This window comes from Haemaphysalis longicornis, unplaced genomic scaffold, assembly GCF_048455015.1.
Source record: "Haemaphysalis longicornis isolate Haplotype H1 unplaced genomic scaffold, Haemaphysalis longicornis Haplotype H1 scaffold_15, whole genome shotgun sequence".
In the NCBI taxonomy this organism is placed as follows: Eukaryota; Metazoa; Arthropoda; class Arachnida; order Ixodida; family Ixodidae; genus Haemaphysalis; species Haemaphysalis longicornis.
The window spans coordinates 15,328,805-15,351,624 of NW_027526257.1; the positions used below are offsets into that span (position 1 = coordinate 15,328,805).

Sequence of the window (22,820 nt, forward strand, 5' to 3'; positions counted from 1 at the left end):
GCTTTGTCACGATCAGAATCATGCCAGTTTTATTGAAAAGTTCCCACAAGTAATGAAGATATGGACAAAAAATGTTTCTATTATTCGTGTGAAGGTTGCAATAAAACTGGCATGATTCTTATCTGGACAAAGCAGTCTTTTGATTGCACTAAACTTGTATCAAAAAGACAGCTGTGCTGATAATAATGATATCAATTTTATTCCAAACTCGATTGCCGATACGTTGAGATATTGAAATAATCGAGGTACTGAAGAAAGCAGATGATGCAGTGGCGACTCTCCAGTCACAGTCCAGTGATCTCTCTATGATGTCATGGCATTCGGGGATCGTACAATTCCGCAAACCTTCTATCTGCTAACAGCCGATACAACTAGATTTTAACAGGCAAATGAGATAAGTTTTTAGCCTAGTCCCCAGAAAAGGAGATGCGGATTATTTTCCAGCGAGTGCGGCAGCCATTCAGAACCTATTATGCGACTGCATGGAGCAGACATACACATAAAAAGGGAATGTGTGTTTCTGGGTTTGTGCTGAATGGCAAGCTTACATTTATTCCACACATAACACACCTGAAAATGAAATACAGTGTATGTCGCGGGAGCCACAAAAATCCGCACCATAAGGGGTACTGCACTATAACCAAAGCATGCCTGAATCCAACCACCTCGCAATCTATCGTATTTACACAATTGTAAGTCGATTCGAATGTAGGTAAACCCCCTCCCCAAATTGCATCTCTGAATCTCTCTCAAAAAAAGAAGAAAGCGAGCACAGAACGCAGCCTGTTTGAATGCTGCTGTGAACAAGTTCCGAGAGAGTTCTTGAAGCCCAGGGCACTCATGACAGACGGAACGATTCAGCACGACACAAAAGTGACATAAGCACGTAGCCGCCTAGAAAATCGTGCCACAAAGACAAGCTGTTCAGTCAACTACCCCAGACGGCGGCTCTTTCTTCAATGATCGATGCTCCCACAAGAACCGTGTGCTTGTGGTGCGCACAGTAGATGCTAAAAAAGAAAAGCTCTTGTATAAGCACGCTGAATAACCATGCGCTGTGGATTGAGCGGGAAACTTTATTCCCAATCATGAGAACACACCTGCTGTGAGATGACAACCATCGAAGCAACTGGCAGCGCCCACTGCCGCGCGATATCAAAACAAACAGCATGGTGGCTGACAGAAGCGACCGCTTGCGATTTCCTTTCATTTGTGAGTACGTCACTTGCATTCAGTAAGCGTTTTGTTCGTCTCTAATAAACAAAATGAGTATTACCGAATCCCTTGAGTCAATTCACGGTGCTGACGCAGGCACAATTATATCTCATTCAGCACACTACCGAACACGCTGGTGGAAGGTTAGCCACTCTAGGTACGGTGGACAAAGGGCACAGATCGGGAATGCCAACTTTCAAAGTTGGCATCACCTTTATTGACGCCAGAATGTGTGCAGTGGTAGACGCTACACTTCGACCGTAACCGTAAAAACGAGGGTGTTACGCTTTCCCCAGCTCGTAGCACCCGTGATTTCTCGTTTCTGTTGGCGTTGCAAGCGGCACGAAGTTCGATTTCGACTCTAGGTTGACCCCCCAACATTGGATTGTCAAACTTGAAAACAGGGTTGACCTACAATCATGTAAAGACGGTACCCTTCAGTTGTTCTTTGTTGATCATCTTAAAAACAGAGCCACAGTCTTCATTTCGTCTTCCCCCCCCCCATCAGCCACTGCTGAAGAGTCTTGCAAGTTGCTGCACAGTCTTGCAAACCGTGAGCGTGGCTTTAACGTCCTTTGTGTTTCTGTTTCGAAGTAGCGTGGCCAGGTTTCTTAGCGTCTATGAAGAGATGCCGTGTGGGACATCGTGATAAGAACGCAAGCTCATACCTTTTTTTCACCTTACCCTGTGTTCACAATGCCAAAGGCGGTTACTTTCAGCAACCTCCGGCAGTGCGGCTCGCTATCACCGAATGTTCGAAAAGTGAGAGGGTGGCTGCTTATCTGCACAATGTTTTATTAGAAACAACTTGCCACGTGGAGGGTTGCTTGTGCATTGAGTACGATGGGAGGCCTACTGGTGGCCAGGAAAACCCGCGTTATATCCGGTCCCGCACTATAAGCGGTTACGTTATAAATGGTCTACACTGAACATGAACTCAGTGAACATACAAATACTCCTTTCCCATCAGGATTATAGACTGGATAAAATGCGTCTTTTGTGTGCTTTTAACACCCAAAAGTGATGTCGTGCATGGATTACGGTAATGGTCTATATGGGTCTGCCTCAAGAACGACTTTGAAAAATGTTAGACCTAGTGCTACACATGGTAACTTTCTTACAAACATCATTCGATGCCTGTTTTTTGAGCGCGATGAGTAGTGCTTTGAGCATCAGCACTCGTACACATTTTTGATGTATGGTCTGCAGGTGACGTTCTTGAAATCACCCGTTTTCTTGTATCATTGAGGGCACATCTGCTAATAACTTGTTTTTACACCATCCATCACTTTCTACGCCTTTTTCCCTTTGAGTGAAAGGCAAGCAGAGGCAAGTAGTTGGGGTCTTCTTTGAGGTTTGAACTGGGCATGATTTTTGCAGAAGTCAGCCAGGGGTTCTAAACTGAGTATCCTGGTAAACCCCCGGGGTTTGTGTTCCTGAGCACAGTTCTCGTTAGAAAGGGAGTGATCTCCTTTGTTGCAGGAACCGGGAGGTGCGGGAACTGGAGGAAGCCCAGCAGACGGTCTATGTCCGTGGCCGCTGGGTAACCCTGGCCCCCACGGAGGGCTGCATCTCCCTGGTCAATGTGCGGCTACCCACCAGCGGGGACTACTCCCAGTACTGCCACTGGCGTGGGTATCCGGGGTAGCCCCCCGCTCCTGCCTGCAGCAGGGCACTCCGTTGCTTCAGTCATTTCCTTTCCTTGATGGGATTGTAAAAAAAAGCGCTCCGGATGCAGTTTTTATCTTTTCTAGTTGCTTTGTCCTCTTTGTGTTTGTATGTCCGGACCTAAGGTTGCCTGGCTACTATAAAACCGAAATAGTAGACTACCTTCTTGGTTTCTGATAATACTTGCAGGGCAAAAACAGACAGTGGATGTAAGAAAAGAGCCTCAAATGGCACTTGTTTGTAGTTCTTTTCTTTTGATGCATGTTTTTGTGCTGTGAGCATTACAGCTTACCAACTAGTGGCACCTTCACGCTTTTTGGTTTCTTATGACTAGAATTATTGTTAATGAATAAACCGTTACTGGTAATACCTTGAGTAGTAATATATAGTCAAGCGCTCTCTCGAGCAGGCTAGCAGTGTACACGAGAGGGACACCTTGCGCAACACATTTAAAGTGACACTGAATTGAGTTTGTTGGAGTGTTATTTGCGAGTGCATTGTGGAGTTGAACCCACGGGATCAATAATGTGACTGCTTACCAGAAGTCTATAGCTTCAGCTCAATCTTAATTAGGCGAGAAAAGGGGAAAAAAACGCAAGGTGCCGTTTGCTGCTGCCGCAGCAATTACTGCACTGATGTCACACAAGTTTGCAGTATGTCTTCATCCTGTCTTGGCCATTTAAATGTTGTTTTTGAACCGCTTTTTCATTATATTGACTTTTTGTTTGTTCAGGCACAAATCTTACAAGTTTACCGTGCTACCAGTCTGCAGAATTCAGCAGTGTGGATTTCTCAGTGTGCTGTCACAGCAATATTAGTAAATTGCCGGGTTGGAACACTCCTCTGCTTTGAGATTTTGGCGCATCGCAAAGATCCTCTCGTGATCAAAAATAACCTAGAGCCCTCCCACGTGTGTGTTTCATGGCCCAGGTGTGAGGAAAGCTTCACTTTCAAAATCGCTTTCCTTTTTAAAAAATGCATGTACTCGGTGGGCATGAAAAACTGATTGAACGGAGCCTTCACATTCCAGATTATTAGTCTTGCCGGATTATCAGACAATGGTTACAGCTCATTTCAGTGTTCTTTTTTTGTTTAAAAGAGCTGCGAAATAAACTCCAGGTATCCAGCAGGTGGATCCCTTGTGTAGAGCCTCTGTTGCCATTCGAGGTTCCCCCCCCTATCCAACCCTAATGCGTCTGTATGTGGCACTGCGAAGATGATGTCGAAATAAGAGAAGGAAAAAAAGTGACGACGGGCAGGAAAGGTGACTGACGACAGCTTGACGGTTTGGGTAACAACATAGCTACCCACTGTGGGAACGGTGGGAATGAGAGGTAGGGTGCCAATGTGGAACTCAGCGGCAGGAAGTAGTGAATAACAGTATTCTGGGGAAAAGAGCAGACCAGGGTGGCGACCTTGTCCTGCTGCGAAGTTTAACGGGATGGTGACTGTGGGGAAGTGTGTACAGATAACCCCCTCTCCCTCTTCCCCTCTCCCCCCACGTCCCCCTCTTCCCTGTTGTGCAGTGGCCGAGCAGCAGGAGCGGGCGTGGTCGTCCACCCCGGAGGAGATGCGCAACGTGGGCTACGCCCTGTCGGCGGGGCTCCTGTACGCCGCCCAGATGGTGGCCGTGCTGGCCTTCTACCTCGACCTGCCCCTGCCACACAGCCTCTGCTACAGGTGCCCACGCTGCTGCTCCTGCTACCGCTACTGCTGCGCATACCTCCCCTCTCCACAGAACCCGAGGCCAAAACTGTGCCATGACGATCGCATGATGGCATCCGTCTGCGGCAATGGGGATAACAGTCCGCAACTCCTGTCCTCACTCTCTTCGACCTTTATAGCATATTTTTGTATGGCTAGGTGATAAGATCCGATGTTCATGTATACGCAGAAAACTCCTCCAACATAGTTGCACGTGCATGCATGAAGAAACCAGGTAAGCGAGTTGGCGGAGACTTTGGAATAAGGAGAGAAGAGAGAGAGACCGGCTGGGTTCACAGATGGCGTAGATACACCCTCACATCAGCTTACTCTGGTAATGGGAATGGCGCGTTTGAAGGTGGAAAAAAAAGGCTCTCTTGCAGAACAGTGCACGCTCCCAGTGAGCTACAGCATGAGGTATAGCTCAAGTGATAATGGCGGGGCGTGACGGGCAGAGCCGCATGTTGCAGCTTCACAGGTTAACCATCGGTAAGGAGCGCATAGGCGCACTATTTCCATGATGCACTTTCCTGCCCGGCGAAGGATTGCCTTTCTCCTCCCCCCTGTGGCAGACACACAGTCATGTGAATGGTCTTAGAGAAATGATTGTTGGTTTCCTTGTATACAGGAGACCGTTTACGACAGTGCAGCTCCAAGGGCAATACATGTTATAGGCCACGAGTGCTGCCTGTAGGGGCACCACTGAACCAGCACCTTTTTGAGAGTATGTGTGGGTCACTGCCGCTACCTGCCACGTACACATCTGCCATTTTTCATTCGCACAAGTTCGAAAAAAAATATATATATTTATGCGGGGCAATGACAGTGTTGCATGAAAAGAATGGGTGAAATACGAGATCGTAAACCCTTTAGGCACAACTTCAGTGTGCCACAAGCAGCCCGTATGCAAGGTGCGCGTCTTAGACGAGCTATGGACCGTCAACCTTTTTAATTTAACTGTACAGCTGCATCGTACCAGTACTCACCTGCGGGGCAGAAACTTGGATGCTGGCTAAGAGGGTTCAACTTAAATTGAGGAAGACTCGGAGAGCAATAGAACAGAAGGTGATGGGTGTAACATTAAGGGACAAGAAGAGAGCGGAGTGGGTCAGGGAACAAACGCGTGTTAAGAACATATCAGTAGAAATTAAGAAGAAGAAATGGACGTGGGCAGGGCATGTAATGCGAAGGCAAGATAACCGTTGGTCATTAAGGGTAACAGAGTAGATCCCTAGAGAAGGCAAGCGTTGCAGGGGGCGGCAGAAAGTTAGGTGGGCAGATGAGATCAAGAAGTTTGCGGGGATAAATTGGTCACAGTTAGCACAGGGCCGGGGTAATTGGAGATTAATGGGAGAAGCCTTTGCCCTGCAGTGGGCATAGGTAGGCTGGTGATGATGATGATGATGACATTTTTAACACCTGCTTCCAGCTGGCAGTACGTCCTGGGCGCTCTTGTGAAGTTTCGACGGTGTCACCTGGCCCTGCCCACAGCCATTGGGCAGGCCAGGTGACACGGTGTTTGTATACCGCTACGCTAAGATGGTGTTAAAAAAGGCCGTCTTTGTGATTGGCTTTTACGAAAGTGAGAGCCAATGAGAACAGCCTTTCTGGCAGATGGCGATCATTGAGTAGAGTCCGGCTAGGTTCACTGTGGCTTCTTTATGACATGGTTTTTGTAAATGCCACGAAAAGGAATGTATGGGAAACAGCAGACAAGAATGCCGGCTGTAATTACTCATTTCTGCTTAAGAAATAAGGCATCATTGGCCGTCAAAAAAAAAAAAAAAGCCGAGGTAATTTAGAAATGTGCGATGTTTCAGTTGAAACAAAAAGGTATTCAGCCTAGAAGTACAGTTGGGCTGGCTACGTAGTTAGATGAATCAAGAACCAGGGGACCACCAGGGTAGCAGAGTGGATACCAAGAGGGGGTCTACAACTAGAGGGAGGCCAATAACATGATGTAGCGGCGAAATAGGCAAATTAGGGGGCAAGGAATGGACTCTTGCAGCGCAAAACAGGAGTGGTTGGAAGTCAATTGGAGAGGCCTTCGTCCCGCAGTGGCCCTGAATAGGCTGATGACGATGTTGATGTTGAATTGCCAGCTTCGAGAAGTTGGCTGTTTCTCGGCACGAGTATGCTCTCATTATGAGTATGCACACCTCTTACGGGCTGCGATGTGCACTAACACTAACAGCTGCCGCTGTAAATTTGTTCATAGTGGGATGCATTGATTGTGGTCCCGTGCAGCCAGTTTGGAGCGCGTGACGAGAGCGAGGAGGAGTTCCGCAACTGGGTGGCCCGCCTCAACAGCAACGTGCTGCACCTGTGCGCGTCGCAGGGGCTGCAGCCGCCCTTGCTCCGCCCCAGGACCACACTGCGCAACCTGGCCCTGCTGGTGCAGCACCGGGGCAACATCAGGTGCGCTCTCGTCTCTGGCCCCGGGGGGTTGGCACCAGAGTTCTTCAATACACCATTTGCAAAACTCCTCTACAGAATCAGGGCACCCCTGACTCATTGTAGATAGGGAATGAAAACGGGATATTGCTAAACATTCACTTAATGGCACAGCTTGATATAATTAAGCCTGTTTTACTAATTGGGAAACATTAACTTAAACAGTGATCACTTGCGTTTTCACGGTTTTTCTTTTGTGGCTTACCGCAGCAGCCGCAAGCAAGAGTTAAGTATTATTTCCACTTTCTGCCAACAGATGGCAAGGTAGTCAACTTGCGCCATGCTTGCCCGTGTTTGATCCTAGCTCTGGGGGGGCCAACTGCGGGCTGGTTTTAAATACATGGGGCCTATGGGGGAGTTCCACAACTGGTGTATATTGAGTGCTGTATGAACTCGTGCAAAGGCCGCAGGTTTTTTCCAAAATTCCAGCGGTCACTTTGGGGGCTCTGCCCCTTACACAAATAACTTTTCCCTCCATTTAAAAAAGAGTCATATTGTGGTTGCATGCACAGCATTGATTTCAGTTGCACCTTACTCGTCGTCATCGTCACTGTCGGTGCCTTCAGAGCTGGACATCGGCTGCTCCATTCCTTCGGGAGAATTCTCTTCAAACACAAGATTATCCTCAGTGCCGCCAAGGTTATTTGAAATTCCGGTCACCTCGAAATCTGTCAGTACCACACTGGAAGACACAGAGGCCCATGCGCTTGCAATTTATTGGGCAACAGTTTCCGGGGGTGCCTTCTTTAGCTTTCCGCTCGGAGTTTTTTCGTTGGTCGCTATTGCCGTCCAAGCCATGTACTGCTAATAGAATGCAACTTTGAATGGCCGGTTGATACTTTCACCCAGGGGCTGTCGCATACCAGTAAGTTCACCAGGAATCACTGCCGCGCACATTTGTCGTCAACGTCGAAGTGGTGGCCTGCTGCACGCTTGCCATGTTCCAGGGCATATTCCATGACTTTAATGTAAGCTTAAAGGCTGCCATGTAGCTGTTCTATTTCCCCATTTCGGTGAAGCAAGTGGAAGAGCAGCAGTCGCAACACAAAGTCCGATGATGTAGGCGGCACGCAGAAATACGTGACGGACAAGCAAGAAGCAAACAGCCACGTTGTGTGGGAACTCGAGTGACAAGGAAGCAGTCAACGCTTGCGTCCCCAGTCAATGCCGTATACACTGCAACGCTGCCTCAAAAGAGGGAGAGAGGACTCGTAGCGTGGCAGGGCAGGCATGGTACCGTTATCTAGTGAGTTCACGTGCTACCTAGGGAGATCGCACACAACGGCTCAATGTGGCTGTGTAGGTGGGCGCTTTGAAACGGCTATTGCGGCTAATACATTGACAACTTTGTTTTTTTTTTTTTTTCAATAATTAGCCCAAAAAAGAGGGTTGCGGCCCATACTCAAGGTTATACGGTTACTCTGATTGGCACAGCATGAGTCTATGACTAAGTCAATTGAACGCATTTTGAATCTTGCCATTGGGTTGCCTGGTGTGTACAGTCTGTTGATGTGTCGTGGTTGTAAGCCGGGTTCACCTGCCGTAAGGGCGTGTGTCTTAATAACAGCCTGGCATCTCCTCTCTATAAACTCCAATGTGTGCATCAACTCTAATGCATTGTGTTGAAAACTGTTATCGAGTCAGCTCATCACACGGAGTTTTTCAGCTCGCGTGCTCGCTTTCATTGGGGTGATACTTTTCCCCCTAAAATATTATTTTCATGTTGCATATCTGTTTTCAAGCAAAGCTGCTGAAGAAATTCGATTGTATTAAGGATTGCCAACACACCCCACACTAGGCTAAGGTTGCTTGGGAGATTTTGTGAAGCATGAAGGCAGCTACGTTTGTGTAGGCAAAAATCATAGTTTTCTACAATTTAGGGGTGAGGGGGCGGGGCGAGTTGTATTAGGTAACAACCAAGCTTCCAAGGCAGGAATAATTACGGTAGTCTGTGGGCTAACGTACGGGATAGCAGAGGACCGCGGCTAGCTTTGCTAGAGAAAGTGCTATGCGCCATACACTAGCCCCAGCAGAATCTGAAAGCATGCTTTCAGGTACTCATATGCGGCAATCCAAAGTGAGGTTTTATTGCCCGGCAGATACAGGGCATGTACCAGACAACACAACGATCACTTGTGGGGAGACGGTGGCTCCGTTCACTCGCTCAAGCCGCGGGACTCAAACCTCAGTGTCCGTCGTCACGGCCGCGGGAGCGGGGAGGCATCCCTTGTGACTGATCAAGGCAGAATCTCTTAGCAGAGTTCCGTGGAGCCAACTGGGTTCACTGTCATCGGGGCATTCGGAGTAGGCACTGCCGAGCCTACCGATTCCGACCAAATCACCCAGTCGACTCCATGGCAGAACGCTCGTTCATCCGGCAGGTTGGCTCTGGGGGAGAAGAGGTCTAGAGGGTGGCGCGAGGGAGGGCTACAAGCTGGTCCTCCTTCCCCCGCGCCCTCATGCACACATTCACGGCGAGCTGGTTCGGTGCATTGCATGGGTTCACGAAGAGGTCACAACTGGTGTGACGTGCCAGCTGCCCGAAATGGAGCTCCTAGCTCGCCAAAACATGTGCAGGCGATGTGTAGGGAAACAAGGGTCCCCACAAGTCCCCATTGGTTGGCGCTTTCATGGCTAATTAAAATTAATCATTTTTCAGGAGTACGGACAGTTTTTTTTTTCCCATGTTAGCATACATTGTAGCATACTAGAATGTAAATGAGTGCACGTTTTTCTCCAGTGACATCAGTCGTTAAGTTCTGACGAAATAACACAGGAAATAAAAATTACCAGATTTGAAGTTTTGATAAGTCCAAAAGTTTAAAAAGACAAGCTATTTCAAAAACTAATTCTAGCAAAATGAATCAAAAGTGTGCATTTTGTGGACTCGTGCTTTGAAATATATAATCTGTCAGTATAAATATTCTGCATGTGTCAGTTTTCTAGATACAAAAAGAAAGGTATGAATTTATGAGGTCCGGTTGCATCGCGATAAGCTTGTCTTAATTTCACTCCATGCATTTTTTCCCTAATTGAGTTGGAGGAAGCTGGCCTTCCCGTGTCATGTGGCTGCAAAAGCAGCGTATGTGGTGTAGTAACCTTGTCTGTGACCAGTATTGTAATGGCGAACCCGCCGCAGTGGTTTAGTGGCTAAGGTGTTGTGCTGCTGAGCACGAAGACGCAGGTTTGATTCCCGGCTGCGGCAGCCACTTTTCTGATGGAGGCGAAAAGCAAGAACGCCCGTGTGTGCGAGATTTCGGCACACGTTAGTGATCCCCCTCAGGTCGTCAAAATTAATCCAGAGCCCTCCACTGCGGTGTGCCTCATCACCTGCATTGCGTCGGTGCATTGAACACTACGATCAATCATTGTAATGACGACAATCACAAAGTTCAATTGAACTGATGAAACCTGGCAGCGAACAGGTGACCGTAGGTATTTTTATGCAGCGGTCCGAACACCTGTCGTGCAATTCAGTGTAATTTTATGAACCCCGATAGGCGAAATCTGGGGTAGGAGCACTCAAATTGATTATGGGCACGGTTTGGGGTTCGAAATGTCCAGTTTTTATGCAGAATTGAATTTGAATTTTATTGGCGCAGCATCCAAATTTGGCTATAGTGCGCCATTTTTTTTTTTTTTTATGCAGAAACAGAACAAAAGTGTTTTGTGAGCTTGTTTGAAAATGGTCAAAATATTATTCAGGACTAGAAGTGTACCTTTGGAAGTGCATGTGACATCCATATAACCCTTCTTATAGTCAAAACGAAACTGTAGAAAACTGTCGACATTTTCGGCATGTGGGGCCCATTGTCACATTTGGAATTGAAATCTTGTGACTTAATTTTGTCATCCGTTCACAGCCGATGCTTTGATCACAAAAATGAGAATATTGATATGGCATGACTATAAGTGGCATTCTTTCTTTTCTTTCTTTTTTTTTTTTGACAAACAGGCGAGCAACAGTCAGTCCTAATTTTGCCCATTTTGCGCACACTTTAGTAGCTTCCAATTTTCTCAATTAAAGAACTACAATTTTGCAGCATGAATGCAAACGACTCTGATTCTGCAAAAGCATTTCCTCAGCTAGCCACTGGCTGTGGCTGTGCTAGTAGAGGCAATTTGAATGAGGTGAAATGGAAGACTTAAACTGTCGATCAGCAGTGATTGATTTGAACAGGTGCGGTAAGAAATGAGTGAAGCAAGGAACTCGATGATACTTTGGCTTGGGCTCAAATGATTGCTATTCCAGCTGACCTTTGGCACTATCACCCCTAGCAAACGGGCACACGCCTGCAATCCGTTCATGCTCTCTGCGTCGCATTCTGAACGCTTAAGAACAAGGACAAGCCTTCCTTGCTTGTTACGGTTGAACACTGATATATCGAACATGCATATATCGAATTATTGTCTATATAGAGCAGTCTGAACATACCCTTGGAAATCCCATGCAAAAGCTAGCGCCGTTGTACGCGTGTATCGAGCGCCCGATCACGGGCAGATTTGATATATCGAACGCTGCACCGCAAGTTCCCGCTTGTCGTGACTTTGAAGAGCTTGTGATGTGCGGAGCTTTCAGATCAGCTTTAGATGGGTATATTGTATATTTCGGATGATCAATATATTGAACTTTTTCGCGATCCCTTTAGAGTTCAATATATGCGTGTTCGACTGTATGTCATAAACTGGAGCATAGGTTGAGGTTTTTCTGCAAAAATGGATTCGGAAGTGACACTTCGTGTCATACAGTCGAACACGGATATATCGAACACGGGTATATCGAATTATTGTCTATATCGAACTCACAAATTATCCCCTTGGAAATTTTGTGTAAAAGTATAGGAATTCGTACGTTTATATCGAACCGTATTTTTCCCGACATTGGGTATATCGAACGCCGCGCGAGGTGGAAGGTCCTCTTCGGCAGTCGCTGCACCCCGGATTGAGGTTCAGGAAGATGTGGAGGAATGCGCGGGTATGGCGAAGACTGGCTCGCGGAACTAATCCCCCCTACCGGAACGAATTTGCGCATTCCCAGTCGGGCCCCGCTACCGGCCGCCGCAGCGTTAGCGGACGGAGCCCGGTATGCTAAATCTCTCTAGGCACACAAGCCCAAACGCTCGGAAAATGTGACAGTGCGAGGTAGGGATGCCCCGACTGCGGATGTCCTTTTTTTTTTTTTTTTTTCGGCTGCGTACGTTCCCCGGTTTGCCGAAAAAACAGTTTTTTTTCTCTCTCTCTGGGTCTGTCTTCCCCCGATGTCGTCTCGGGAAAGGGAAGAGGGAACGAAGGCGCTGGCGGCCTCCTCCTTCTTTTGCATTATGCTGCTGTTGCTGCTGTTTGGCGAGTTGTCCCGCACCTTTCGGAGATCACTGTTTCTCTCGGAGATGACCATCGCGAGCGCTTTGTTGGAGTCCGTTCAGAGAGCCTTGGAATTGCTACCTTCAAAGTTCTTGTGGTACCTACGCGCTGTTCTTCTTTTGCGTGCGTGTTGTGCATGGTGTGTGAAGGCGCGGCGTACTGCTGGAATTTTCTAGTTGTGCAGCCTCGAGAGGATCGAGACCAGCGTCTTTAATTTCATTTCCAGGACGAAGAAGCAGGCCAAGATCAGCGATTTTTTTTCACGGAAATAAAGCGTCCTGTTGCATCGTGAGTGCGGAATTAGTTGTCATTCTTGAATGCGACGATCTTTAAGTGATCGTCCGCCATAGGTGAGGTCTCAGAGCCCATATTTTTATATCGAATTTTTTATATATCGAACTATTTCGCCATCCCCCTGGAGTTCGATATATCCGTGTTCGACTGTATAGCACTCATTTGCAGAATGCAGGTCTTAGCCCTGGCAACGATTGTAAGCGCCCTACTATTACCATTGCTGGCCACTGCCGAACAGAGTTCAAAGAGAGTTCAACAGCAGATCAAAAGGAGGTACAACTGGGCTTTTTCCTTTGCATTCCTAGGAAGTTCTAAGCATTCGCCACTCACATTGGAGGCCGTCCGCTGCCAAGTGAGTGAGCCCACATGCTAAGGACAATTCAGAACATGTGAGCACGAAGTGGCGGGTTCGATTCAAGGCCGCCGCGGCTGCTTTTCTGATGGAGGCGAAAAGCAAAAACGCCCATGTGTACAAGATTTCGGCGCACGTTAAAGATCCCCAGGGGATCAAAATTAGTCCGGAGCCCTCCACTAAGGCGCACCTCATCGCCTGCGTTGCGTCGGCGCATTAAACTCTACGATCAATCATCAAAATTAAGAACGTGAAAAGGTTCAGAGTATTCGGTACACAATTTCGTAAGCGTGAAATGCAGATTTTGCCCGCTGAGGAATATTTCGACAGCTCTATGAGTGACTCGAGCAGACAGAAGTGTTGACAAATAATGAGTGACTCCAGCAGGCAGAAGTGTTGATAAATAAAATGTTTCTGCAAACCTATCTACAAAAAAACTTTACCATTACTTCCTTAATTAAGAAAGTTGAGATGATGATGATTGCTATTGGTTTCCCCTTTGTAGCGGGGTGATGACATGTCACCTTACCAAAAAGGACTAATATACCTATGTTTTATACTCCTGGTTTAATACTAGCACTGCTTAGGGCAGGCACAAAATGTTATTACGCACAGAATACTTATTTTTTCTGTTTGAGGTGGTAGCTGTCCTAGGCAATATTCCCGGTAGCATTTCGGCTGGCATACCCGCAAATTTTCACGCCATTTTTTTGCGGGGCTACCATGGTTGCCAGACCAGGACTGCCCTCTGTTGATTAGCTCGCATCATCCGTAAAGGCCGTGGATCTGTCAGCCCACTCTGGGTATACAAACCCCTGCGCGCTCAAGCCTGCGGCGCGAGCGCGCAGGGGTTTGTAACCAGAGTGGGCTGACAGATCCGCTGCCTTTACGGGCCTCATACGTTTGTAGTACCTCCCGTGGGGACAAAGCGAAAAAAAAAAAAAAAAAAAAAAAAAACCTGCACGAGCGCGTAGGGGTTTTACCCAGAGTGGGCTGACAGGTATACGGCCTTTACGGATGATGCGAGCTAATCAACAGAGGGCAGTCCTGGTCTGGCAACCATGGTAGCCCCGCAAAAAAATGGCGCGAAAATTTGCGGGTACGCCAGCCGAAATGCTACCATATTCCCCTCTCTGCTTTTCGTCCACCAGCATTCTAATCTTCTTTTCGTCCCCTCGACAGCCTTGAAGTTAACTTTCTCTGTGCTACCCTTAAATCCCAGGGCTTCTGGAAGCCGAATATTTCCCTCATGTAGATTTGGATGGACACCCTCACATTCTAACACTATGTGCCTCATAGTTTCTGTTTCTTTTCCACAGACCACGCACACCCCGTCATTTTGTGCATACTTCTCCACAAAGCTCTTAGTTCGCAAGCAACCTGCGCTAGCCTCAAAAAGCAAAGCACTGCCCTGGGAATTATCGTAGAAATTTTCCTTTCTGATGTCCAATTTCTCAGCCCTGTACATCTCTGACAACGTTTTAGCTTCCATTTTTTCTCTCCATTTATTCGTTTCTATCTGCCTTGCCTCTTTTTGGTTACCTTGGCTGGTTTAGATTCTCCACTGTTCTTTCCGTATTTCATCGTTAGCCTTCTAGTCCACTGTGTGTCCACGCATTTCAAGTATAGGTACCTAAAAACCTTAGCTGCCCACCTACGTTGATCCATTGTTCTCAACCTCCTCTCAAAACATATTTCACTCCGAGCTTCTCAAACTTCAAACAGCGCCCAGCTCATATCTCCCTGCACTGCTTCGTTAGTTGTTTTTCCATGTGCGCCTAAGGCCAAACGCCCTACCGTTCTCTGGTTCACTTCAAGGCCTGATAGAGCGTCTGATTTTAAGTGGAGTACAGCATTCGCAAATGTGAGACTCGGAACCATTACTCCTTTTCACATTCTTCTCACTACTTCGTATTTGTTATACCCCCAAAGAGAAGTGCAAAGCTTTGCAAAGTGCAAAGTGTTATATAGTACTAGCAAAGAGAAGTGCTAAAGCTTTGTCACATCAAAACTTGCGTCAAAAGTGCGTCAAAACCTCTGCTAGTTTTGTTCAACCTTTGCTGATCGTGCGTTAACCTGATTGTCAAACTTCCAAAGGCCCAAAACGCATCTGCAGATGATCTTAATGGACTAGTATGATGATACATGGTTTATGATACACAGGTATACTGTTGTGCTCCTTCTACATGATCGTAGAACCTTCCTTTTTCATGATTTTCCGGCAACCGTTTTGGCACAATGGAATAAGCTCGGTTTCACACACACGCCGTGTGTCGAGAGGTCTTACCAGAACTTTTTGGTTGACCAACCGGTCTTTAGGGAAATGCATTAAATTTTTGAGAGGACACAGTCGGACCCACTAAGGAAGCTTTTGCTTCAAAATTTTGCAGACAAGTTTAGGGGGTCAGCCCATAGTGGGGTTTGTGTTATACACTGTACGCTATCGTCCTTCTTTGGTCCTTTGACCCATAGAGTTTCATACAAATAACTAGAGGGGAAACTGGCGCTAGTGTCAACGCGAACATGGCAGCGGCGCTTACGCTCCAATGGGAATGATGGGTAGTTCTGGAACCGGATTGTGTAGGATCAAAACGGGCCTCTGGCTGTGCAGATCGTGTTTTTTGACAAAAGAGCTCTCATTGCCCGGTTCTCCGTTTACAAATTACATGGCAAACAAGAAAGTTAGTGACGAAAAACCGGTTTTGTATGAAATAAAACGGCGCGTTTAAATAAAAGCAGACGCGGATACGAGGAGGTTTGTGGAGCAGGTTTGCCATTTTCTGCCAACTACAGCAGGACGCGGACTTCTTCAAAAACTATTTCTAAAAGTTTCGGTGCTGGTGTTTTGTAATAGTAAGAAAATTTTTGTGCTCATAAGAAAAAAGAAACCGATTACCTTTGGAGAAGTTATATAGTGACATACATCAAGCTGCGTTTCTATCAGCCGCCGGTGCTGCTGTTCTACGCCGTACGAGCCGGCGTTCGCACGAAAGGTGTGGCTGTTCCAAGCGATTCACAACTGTCGTCAGCTTTGACAAGACATTGCTCTGCCGAATGAGCAGCGCCGCATTTCCTAATTCGCAGACAACTTCGCCGCACAAAGTGCCGTCATTTGTGTTTTCGTGCTCGCTGTGCGGCAATGAATTAATAACCCACCCAATTCACAACTCTGGTTGTAAAACATTCCACTCAGGGCAGCGTCAGTGCACGCAAGGCATGCAGTTCAAGGAAAAACTTATTTTTGATCGCTCCTCCCAACACCCCGCGTAGGCAAATGCGTTCATGTAAATCCAAAATGAAAACAAAACTGTCTGCAATCCATAGCAAGTTCCACAAGCCATCGAGTGGCAATCTGAATCCAGAACTACCCATCACGCCCCTTGAGGCGTACGCTCGCAGCGCCAGTTTCCCCTCTAGTTATATCGTAAGAAACTATGCTTTGACCTGATCGGTGAGGGTGTCTTGGCTGACGGGGGGGCCTGTGTGCACGTGTGCAGGTTTGGGCCGGTGGACATGAGCCACGACCTGTGGGCCTCGCTCGAGGAGAGCCTGGGGCCCGAGCTGCTGCCCAGCGATGCCGACAGTGACGACAATGACGACTGGGAGGACGTCACAGACACCTCGGAGGCCGCCTCACCTGTCCAGGTCAGTGCGAACACTGCCGGCTGGCAGACGGCCGTTTGGGAAGCCTTGGGAAGCTTTTAAAGGGGCCATGAAGACAAAATACAATAACACTGAAAGGCGGGCTAGTTGGTGACAATTCATAGCTGTAACTTCTGCGCACACAAAAACGAGGACTAAACGGAGACATGAAGACCAGCGCGAGACACGAAGACCAGTGCAGCTGCGCTGGTCTTCGTGTCTCCGTTTAGTCCTCGTTTTTTGTGTGCGCAGAAGTTACAGCTACAAAATACAAGTTTCTTTTATTCGGAATATTTTGTGTTTTATAGTGGCCCCAGCGCTTGTCAGGATGCAAACGATGCTTTATTCACTGAGAAATTAATCAGTTCAGGTTAAAATTTTGATTTTCCCGCTAAATCATGTGTTTTCGTGGTCTGCAGTGACATCAGAGGAACCAAACGCTCTGCGACCGATTGGGAAGCCTTGTTTAGCGTTAGTGAACCTAGATGGCGCCACCATACCGCAGCAAGCCGTTTTCTGCCTTTGGTTTGTTTTTGACCGTATTTAAACCTGGCTTGTATTTGTCCAGGGAGAAAATAATCGTTTCGTGAAACATGTGAGACACCGTTGCTTGCGTCAGTCGGCCAGTGTCGTCTGAGACAACCCCAAAGCCCCGCAGTCCTGTGCAGCTAAACCAGGCATAGTGCGAGCACTACCAACAGCAGTATGCATCGGTACTTCTATGTTTACGTGTGCTTTAATACGTAACTTCCACTGTATGTCCCACCATTCCTATTGCTTTAAAAGGAATGTGCCCTAAATTTAAGCGCAAATAGCTTGTTCAGCGAGCTTACAAGCTCTGCCTAATTTGCGTTTGCTTTTACCGGCCTCCGCCAATGGCAGAGCTGGCTGGTATGACATCGTGGGTTCTTGTGCGGGAAATGAGCTAGTGGGTCGCATGGCCATTCCCTTTTATTTCCAATTATGTAGCTTATTTGAGTGAAGTTTACGTTAGAAGTGGTGTCAGTATGATTCTAACAAGGCAATCTTTTGAATGAACTAAACTTGTGTTTTGTCTTCATGGCCCCTTTAAGGAGGGACGTAGCAAGTAAAATTGTTTTTATTTATGGACAAAATTTACTCAAATTAGGAGAATTAATGTCGTTAACTAACCTAACTAACTAGGTAACTTAAATCAGTTTAAAGAGATCAATATCCAGCCTAATTACCTTCATAAAGTCACCCCAAAATTAATTAACGAATTAGGCAAGAACTCAAAAGATTTTTACGTCAGCGTGATCAGAAAGGTCTATTCCGTGCAAAGAAGCTACAGTCGAATCCCGCTACAACGAAATTGACGGGACGTGCAAAAAATTTCGTTGAAGCGAAAATTCGTTGAGGCGAAATCTGCCCCAACATACCACAGAAAAGCCAGAAAAATAGCCCCATATGTTTCCGCATCATTGGCACCATAATACAATGTTTAGAAAAAGGAGTGACACGCAATAACTTCATGTTTATTCGGATAACAAACATACCAATGGTTATCTGTGTTTACTGCACGCAAAGAACGCGTTACGGAGGGGGGTGAAGATATGCAGGCACAAAACATATTGCTGTACAACAAGGCGTGTCCACCGAGCTGATTACTTGCAGATAGCTGCTAGACTGTCAGAAGCCCCCCTCTCGCTTGTGGCAGGAGCAATGCCGTTATCTTATCCTCTGACCGGGCATGGCAGCTACTGACCTTGGCAGGCAAGACGCGTGCGCTTGCATTGAACAGCACGGCGCGCTCGCAACTAAGATAGGATGACTTGGCTTCAAGACCGAACACGCAAACATGATTTTTGCTCTTGGCTATGAAGAATGGTAGAAGGAAAACGGCAAGGACAGCTGCTCACAACGCATACATGACGGCGCCGCGCCAGCAGTGGACCACATTTGTGCGATTTCAACTGGATACGGATTGGCTGTAGCTCCGGCTTGGCGAACCGGGCCTGCGTCTCATGTAAAGACGTCCAGCCACATCGTTATCACCATCAAACAATGGTGTCCGCCTATGACTTTTTTGTTTGTTTTGGGTGGCAGTGTGGGTGCACCGCGCATGTATTCGGTGAAACTAAGCGTCCTGAATGTATAAAAAGTTACAGATAGCTGGCGCTATGCTTATTTTATTTTAAAATAATTGTTCAAAGCCAGCCCAAATCATCGAAAATTTCGTTGAAGCGAAAGCAAGCCTGACAAATGGTTCGTTGTGGTGAGGACTTTGTTGCATTGACTTCAATGGCTAGCTAACGGGGAATTGGAAATATTTCGTTGAAGCGGAAATTTCGTTGAAGCGGAGTTCGTTGTAGCGGGGTTCGACTGTATTAGAATATAGATTTATCTCCTTTAGGTGTCCAAAAAGAAAGAGAGAAGTTTCACTTTCTTTTCGACATGAAGCTATCTCTGATTTCGAAAGGAAGATGGAACTCTTCTTGTTCTTTCTTTATGCCTAACAAATATAATGCAGTAATCTAATAGCTTCCTTGCACAGAATAGACATTTCTGATCACACTGATGCAAAAATCTTGTTGACTTCTTGCGTAATTAGTTAATTATGCTGATTGCAAGTTTCTGGTAAGTAGCGTTCTAACTCAAAAAGTATCGATGGTATCTTTAAACTGATTTAAGTTTTGTTGTTAGTATGGTTAGCTACATAAATGCTTCTAATGTGATTCAATTTGGTTCATAAACAAAATACACAGTTGTTTTACTTGCCACGTCCCCATTTAAAGAAACCATAAAGAGAAACTGCGGCTGTGTTAAATTTGAAAGAGCTCACTTAGCCCCACTCTAGTCACACAGGACGTCTTGTTTGTCCAAAAAAAAGCAAGGAGTGGCGGAAAACTTTCGGGCTTTACGCTTGATGTAACACTGGCACAAGGGACGCATTAGAGGCCAGAAATAGCTGTAGTTGTAGCTGTATTGAAGTATCTTAGTCATGGTGGGCTACGTATTAGCCGGCTAACTAACAAAGTCCTTACATGCAAGGTGTTCCATTGCTAGTACTATGAATGTTTTCAATGTTGATTCCGTCCAGACTATTGGCTCGTTTGGGTGCCAACTTAGCACGACACTTATTTTTCACGGTCTGTTTTGTTTAACTCCATTATTGGCAGCTGTACTTACGCGCCTGATTACTTGAACAGTCAGTGAAAAATGACTTGTATGGAGGCAGGTTCTAAAATGGCTGTTTCTGTCCACCCCATAAAACACCGGTGATTTGTATGACTGTGCAAGAGCGCCATGCCTTGTCCTTTCCTGAGGACTGCCGTCGAGCTTTTTATTCCGGCATAAAAAGAGGCTGCTGCTGTTCTGAGAGGTTACGGCAGCAATGGCCAGTTTGAAATCTCCCCTGATGAAAACAATTTGGTCTCGAAAGAACCGCAGGAGTGCGGTTGCCCATTTTGGTGTTAACCAAAACAGACCACAAAATGTGAGCTTCGTAGTAATGTTGCAACTGCTCAAGTAATTCATAGCGTAATTCGTAGCTGTTGCATGCGGCCCTGCAAAGTTGCTCGCACCGTTGCGGTGAAGCTGTTAGAGGTTCGTCCATCAAAAACCTTCGCCATTTCCGCACAGACATGAACGTTCAGGTACTAACGCTGTTTTTGATCCACTGAGCGAGGAACGGGTGATGTGACAGTGTCCCTCTGTAAGACGAGAGGAGGAGTGGCGTGTAGAAGGTGTCGGTGCAACAGCTAACTGCCTGTTCTGGTTTTCCCTTTGAGCAATTGTGAATCCTCGGTCAAGTGACGGATGGACTGTCATGTCCTGACCAGACACCAATGTTGTCTCCCGTCCTGTGTGCAGTGGCGACCGAGCAGCCCACCCCCTCCGCCCAGCAGCAGCTTGCTCTCCTCCGCTGCGGCCCTGGTCACCAATTTCTGGAGGCCCAAGTGAGGCAGCCTCCCAGGGCACGGACAACTTTGAACGCCCTTCACCCCGCCCTCTCTCGAGACTGAAAGGGCGAGGCGACGAGTCGCACAGAGCGCTGTGGGGTTTCATTTCAACAGCATCCGATTCTGCGCTGTTGAAGAGTTGGATGCACCAGCCGCATGCCATCCTTGGATGCTGGACATGACTGCTATAATTGCGCTCCACTGTTTACGAGCATTGTTTCTAAGCTTTGCTTCCCCCTAGACAGTTTGGCTGGCTTGAGCCGTGGATGCCATTTTCTCTGACTGATTTACGGGGCTCATGCGGAGCAGGAAAGGAGAATAATTTTTTTGACAAAATAAGTGGAGTTTGCGTGGTGGGAGACTCTACGTAAAAAAGTTGTCCTGTGTAGCAGATGCTGATGGAAAATTGTCTCGAATGCTCCCTGTAGGGTTGACAACAGCCAGACAGCTCTGAGATAGCGCTCCCCATGATTGCTGCTGTAATAAAGAGAGAGATGCCGTTCTTTCCTGGTTTCTTCTTATTGTCTTAATAAGACTTGCTGCTGGTCTAGTTGGTTCATAGTCGTCGCAGAGGAGGTTAGTGTTTCAAAGAAACAAGACACACGACAGAAAACGGACGGAACGGGTGGGACAGAAAACGGACGGGAGTGCCTGACCTGTCCGTTTTCTGTTGTGTGTCTTGTTTATTTGAAGCGCTAACCTCCTCCGTGATGACTTTTTGCGGGTGGAGAAAGCCAGATATGGCTAAGAGAGAAAAAAAGCTACTCTTCGTAGAAGACCCTTCTCCTTGTACAGGATGCCAGCACTAGAGGTCAAAATACGCAAAACAAACGGACTTCAGCCTCATCTTGGTACCAGTGTGAAAATGAATTAACATGGGGCCAGATTTTATGGGCCAATAACCAAGCAGAGACAAAAACATTCATTCCCAATTATATAAAAGCTAGGCAGGCAGTGCTTAATGCTTGCATTGTATTTAAATTGGGAACTTTAGTCGGGTAATTTCAAATCACGCAGTTACAACAGGAGACCTTGGAAGTGTGAGGAAGGTAGGGGGAGGGCTTAGAACAATCGAAGATGATGATTTGTGGATTCTAGAAACCAGTGCATTTCTTTTTTTTCCTGACGTGTGAAACGGAAAGTTTGTTTTTTCCCAGAGGTCAGTTGTGACTTTCTCAACAGAGGCTTGAATCAAACACCGTTTACCTTTTTATCCACTTCAAACATCTGACACAATGTAATAATTGAGGTTATTATTTGTTCATGGAAAAAAAACTGCACCTGCTGTGTGGCACTCAAACTGCATTTGCAAGCTCCTTCAAGCATGACGTAATCAACATGGTAAATAAAGTTAAAGAATGGAAATCATTTACCTCTCCTTCGAGAAACAGCCAAATTCTAGTGCTAGTAATGTGTCTGTAACAGCTTACAAGAGGGTGCTGCTTTGGGCCTGTTGGTATGACATGAGAGAACATTGAAGCGCTAGGACACAGGAACAAGCCTTGTGTGTCCCACTCGCTTGTCCCTGTGTCCTAGCGCTTCAAGGTTCCGTCATAGCTTACAAGAAAAAAAGAAACAAGGCGAATTGGGAATTAATTAACGATTAGCTTTGGCAGACAGGTCTTACTTTCTGGAAAAATGCCTCAGTGGTATTGAGCCTCATGCTTCGCACTACTTCTGTATTTTTTTTTTTTTGTCGTTTTAGAGGGAGGATTTGCCTATACCATACCAAGACCATGGGACTGACCGCCTTCTCTGTGGCCACAAGATGGACTTGAGTACCTCCTGACTCCCACATAACAATAGTTTTGTTGCATATAATACATAGCCGGGCCAGTTAGCTCTAAGCAAGTGAGGACAGATCAAGACCTGCAGGTGTCATTGCTCAGCCGCTAGAATGGCAACAAGTAACGAGACGCAGAGTGACCATTGCTACCATGGATTGGTTTGTCTATTACGTTGCAGAAAAACATTTTCTGCGAGTTCACAGTTAGTGCAGGGTGTGATCGAAATGAAGGCAATACACAGCCCTGGCAAACGAATAAGGCACACTTCAGGGTATGGTTGAGGGGAAATACAAACAACAGCAGCCTAACGGCACGCCAGACTGACACATCATTGACACCCATGGTAATGGCCGTATCGACTGCGAAGCAAGGCTACACACCTGGGAGGTGATACTTGAAACGGAACGGCACGCTCGTTGG

At 46.8% G+C, this 22,820-nt stretch overlaps 1 protein-coding gene across 3 annotated transcripts in view; it reads left to right on the top strand.

Annotated features, from left to right (window-relative positions):
* The window catches only part of LOC144165810 (beclin 1-associated autophagy-related key regulator-like), a 37,296-nt gene extending 16,180 nt beyond the window's left edge, over nucleotides 1–21,116 (top strand). For all 3 annotated transcript variants that reach the window (XM_077695590.1, XM_077695591.1, XM_077695592.1), the window contains exons 7-11: nucleotides 2,698–2,846; nucleotides 4,410–4,563; nucleotides 6,835–7,005; nucleotides 16,546–16,693; nucleotides 20,525–21,116. In XM_077695590.1, coding sequence (XP_077551716.1) covers nucleotides 2,698–2,846; nucleotides 4,410–4,563; nucleotides 6,835–7,005; nucleotides 16,546–16,693; nucleotides 20,525–20,614 — 712 coding nt within the window. In that variant the 3' untranslated portion in view covers nucleotides 20,615–21,116. The remainder of the gene's footprint in view (nucleotides 1–2,697; nucleotides 2,847–4,409; nucleotides 4,564–6,834; nucleotides 7,006–16,545; nucleotides 16,694–20,524) is intronic.
* The last annotated feature ends 1,704 nt before the right edge of the window (nucleotides 21,117–22,820 follow it).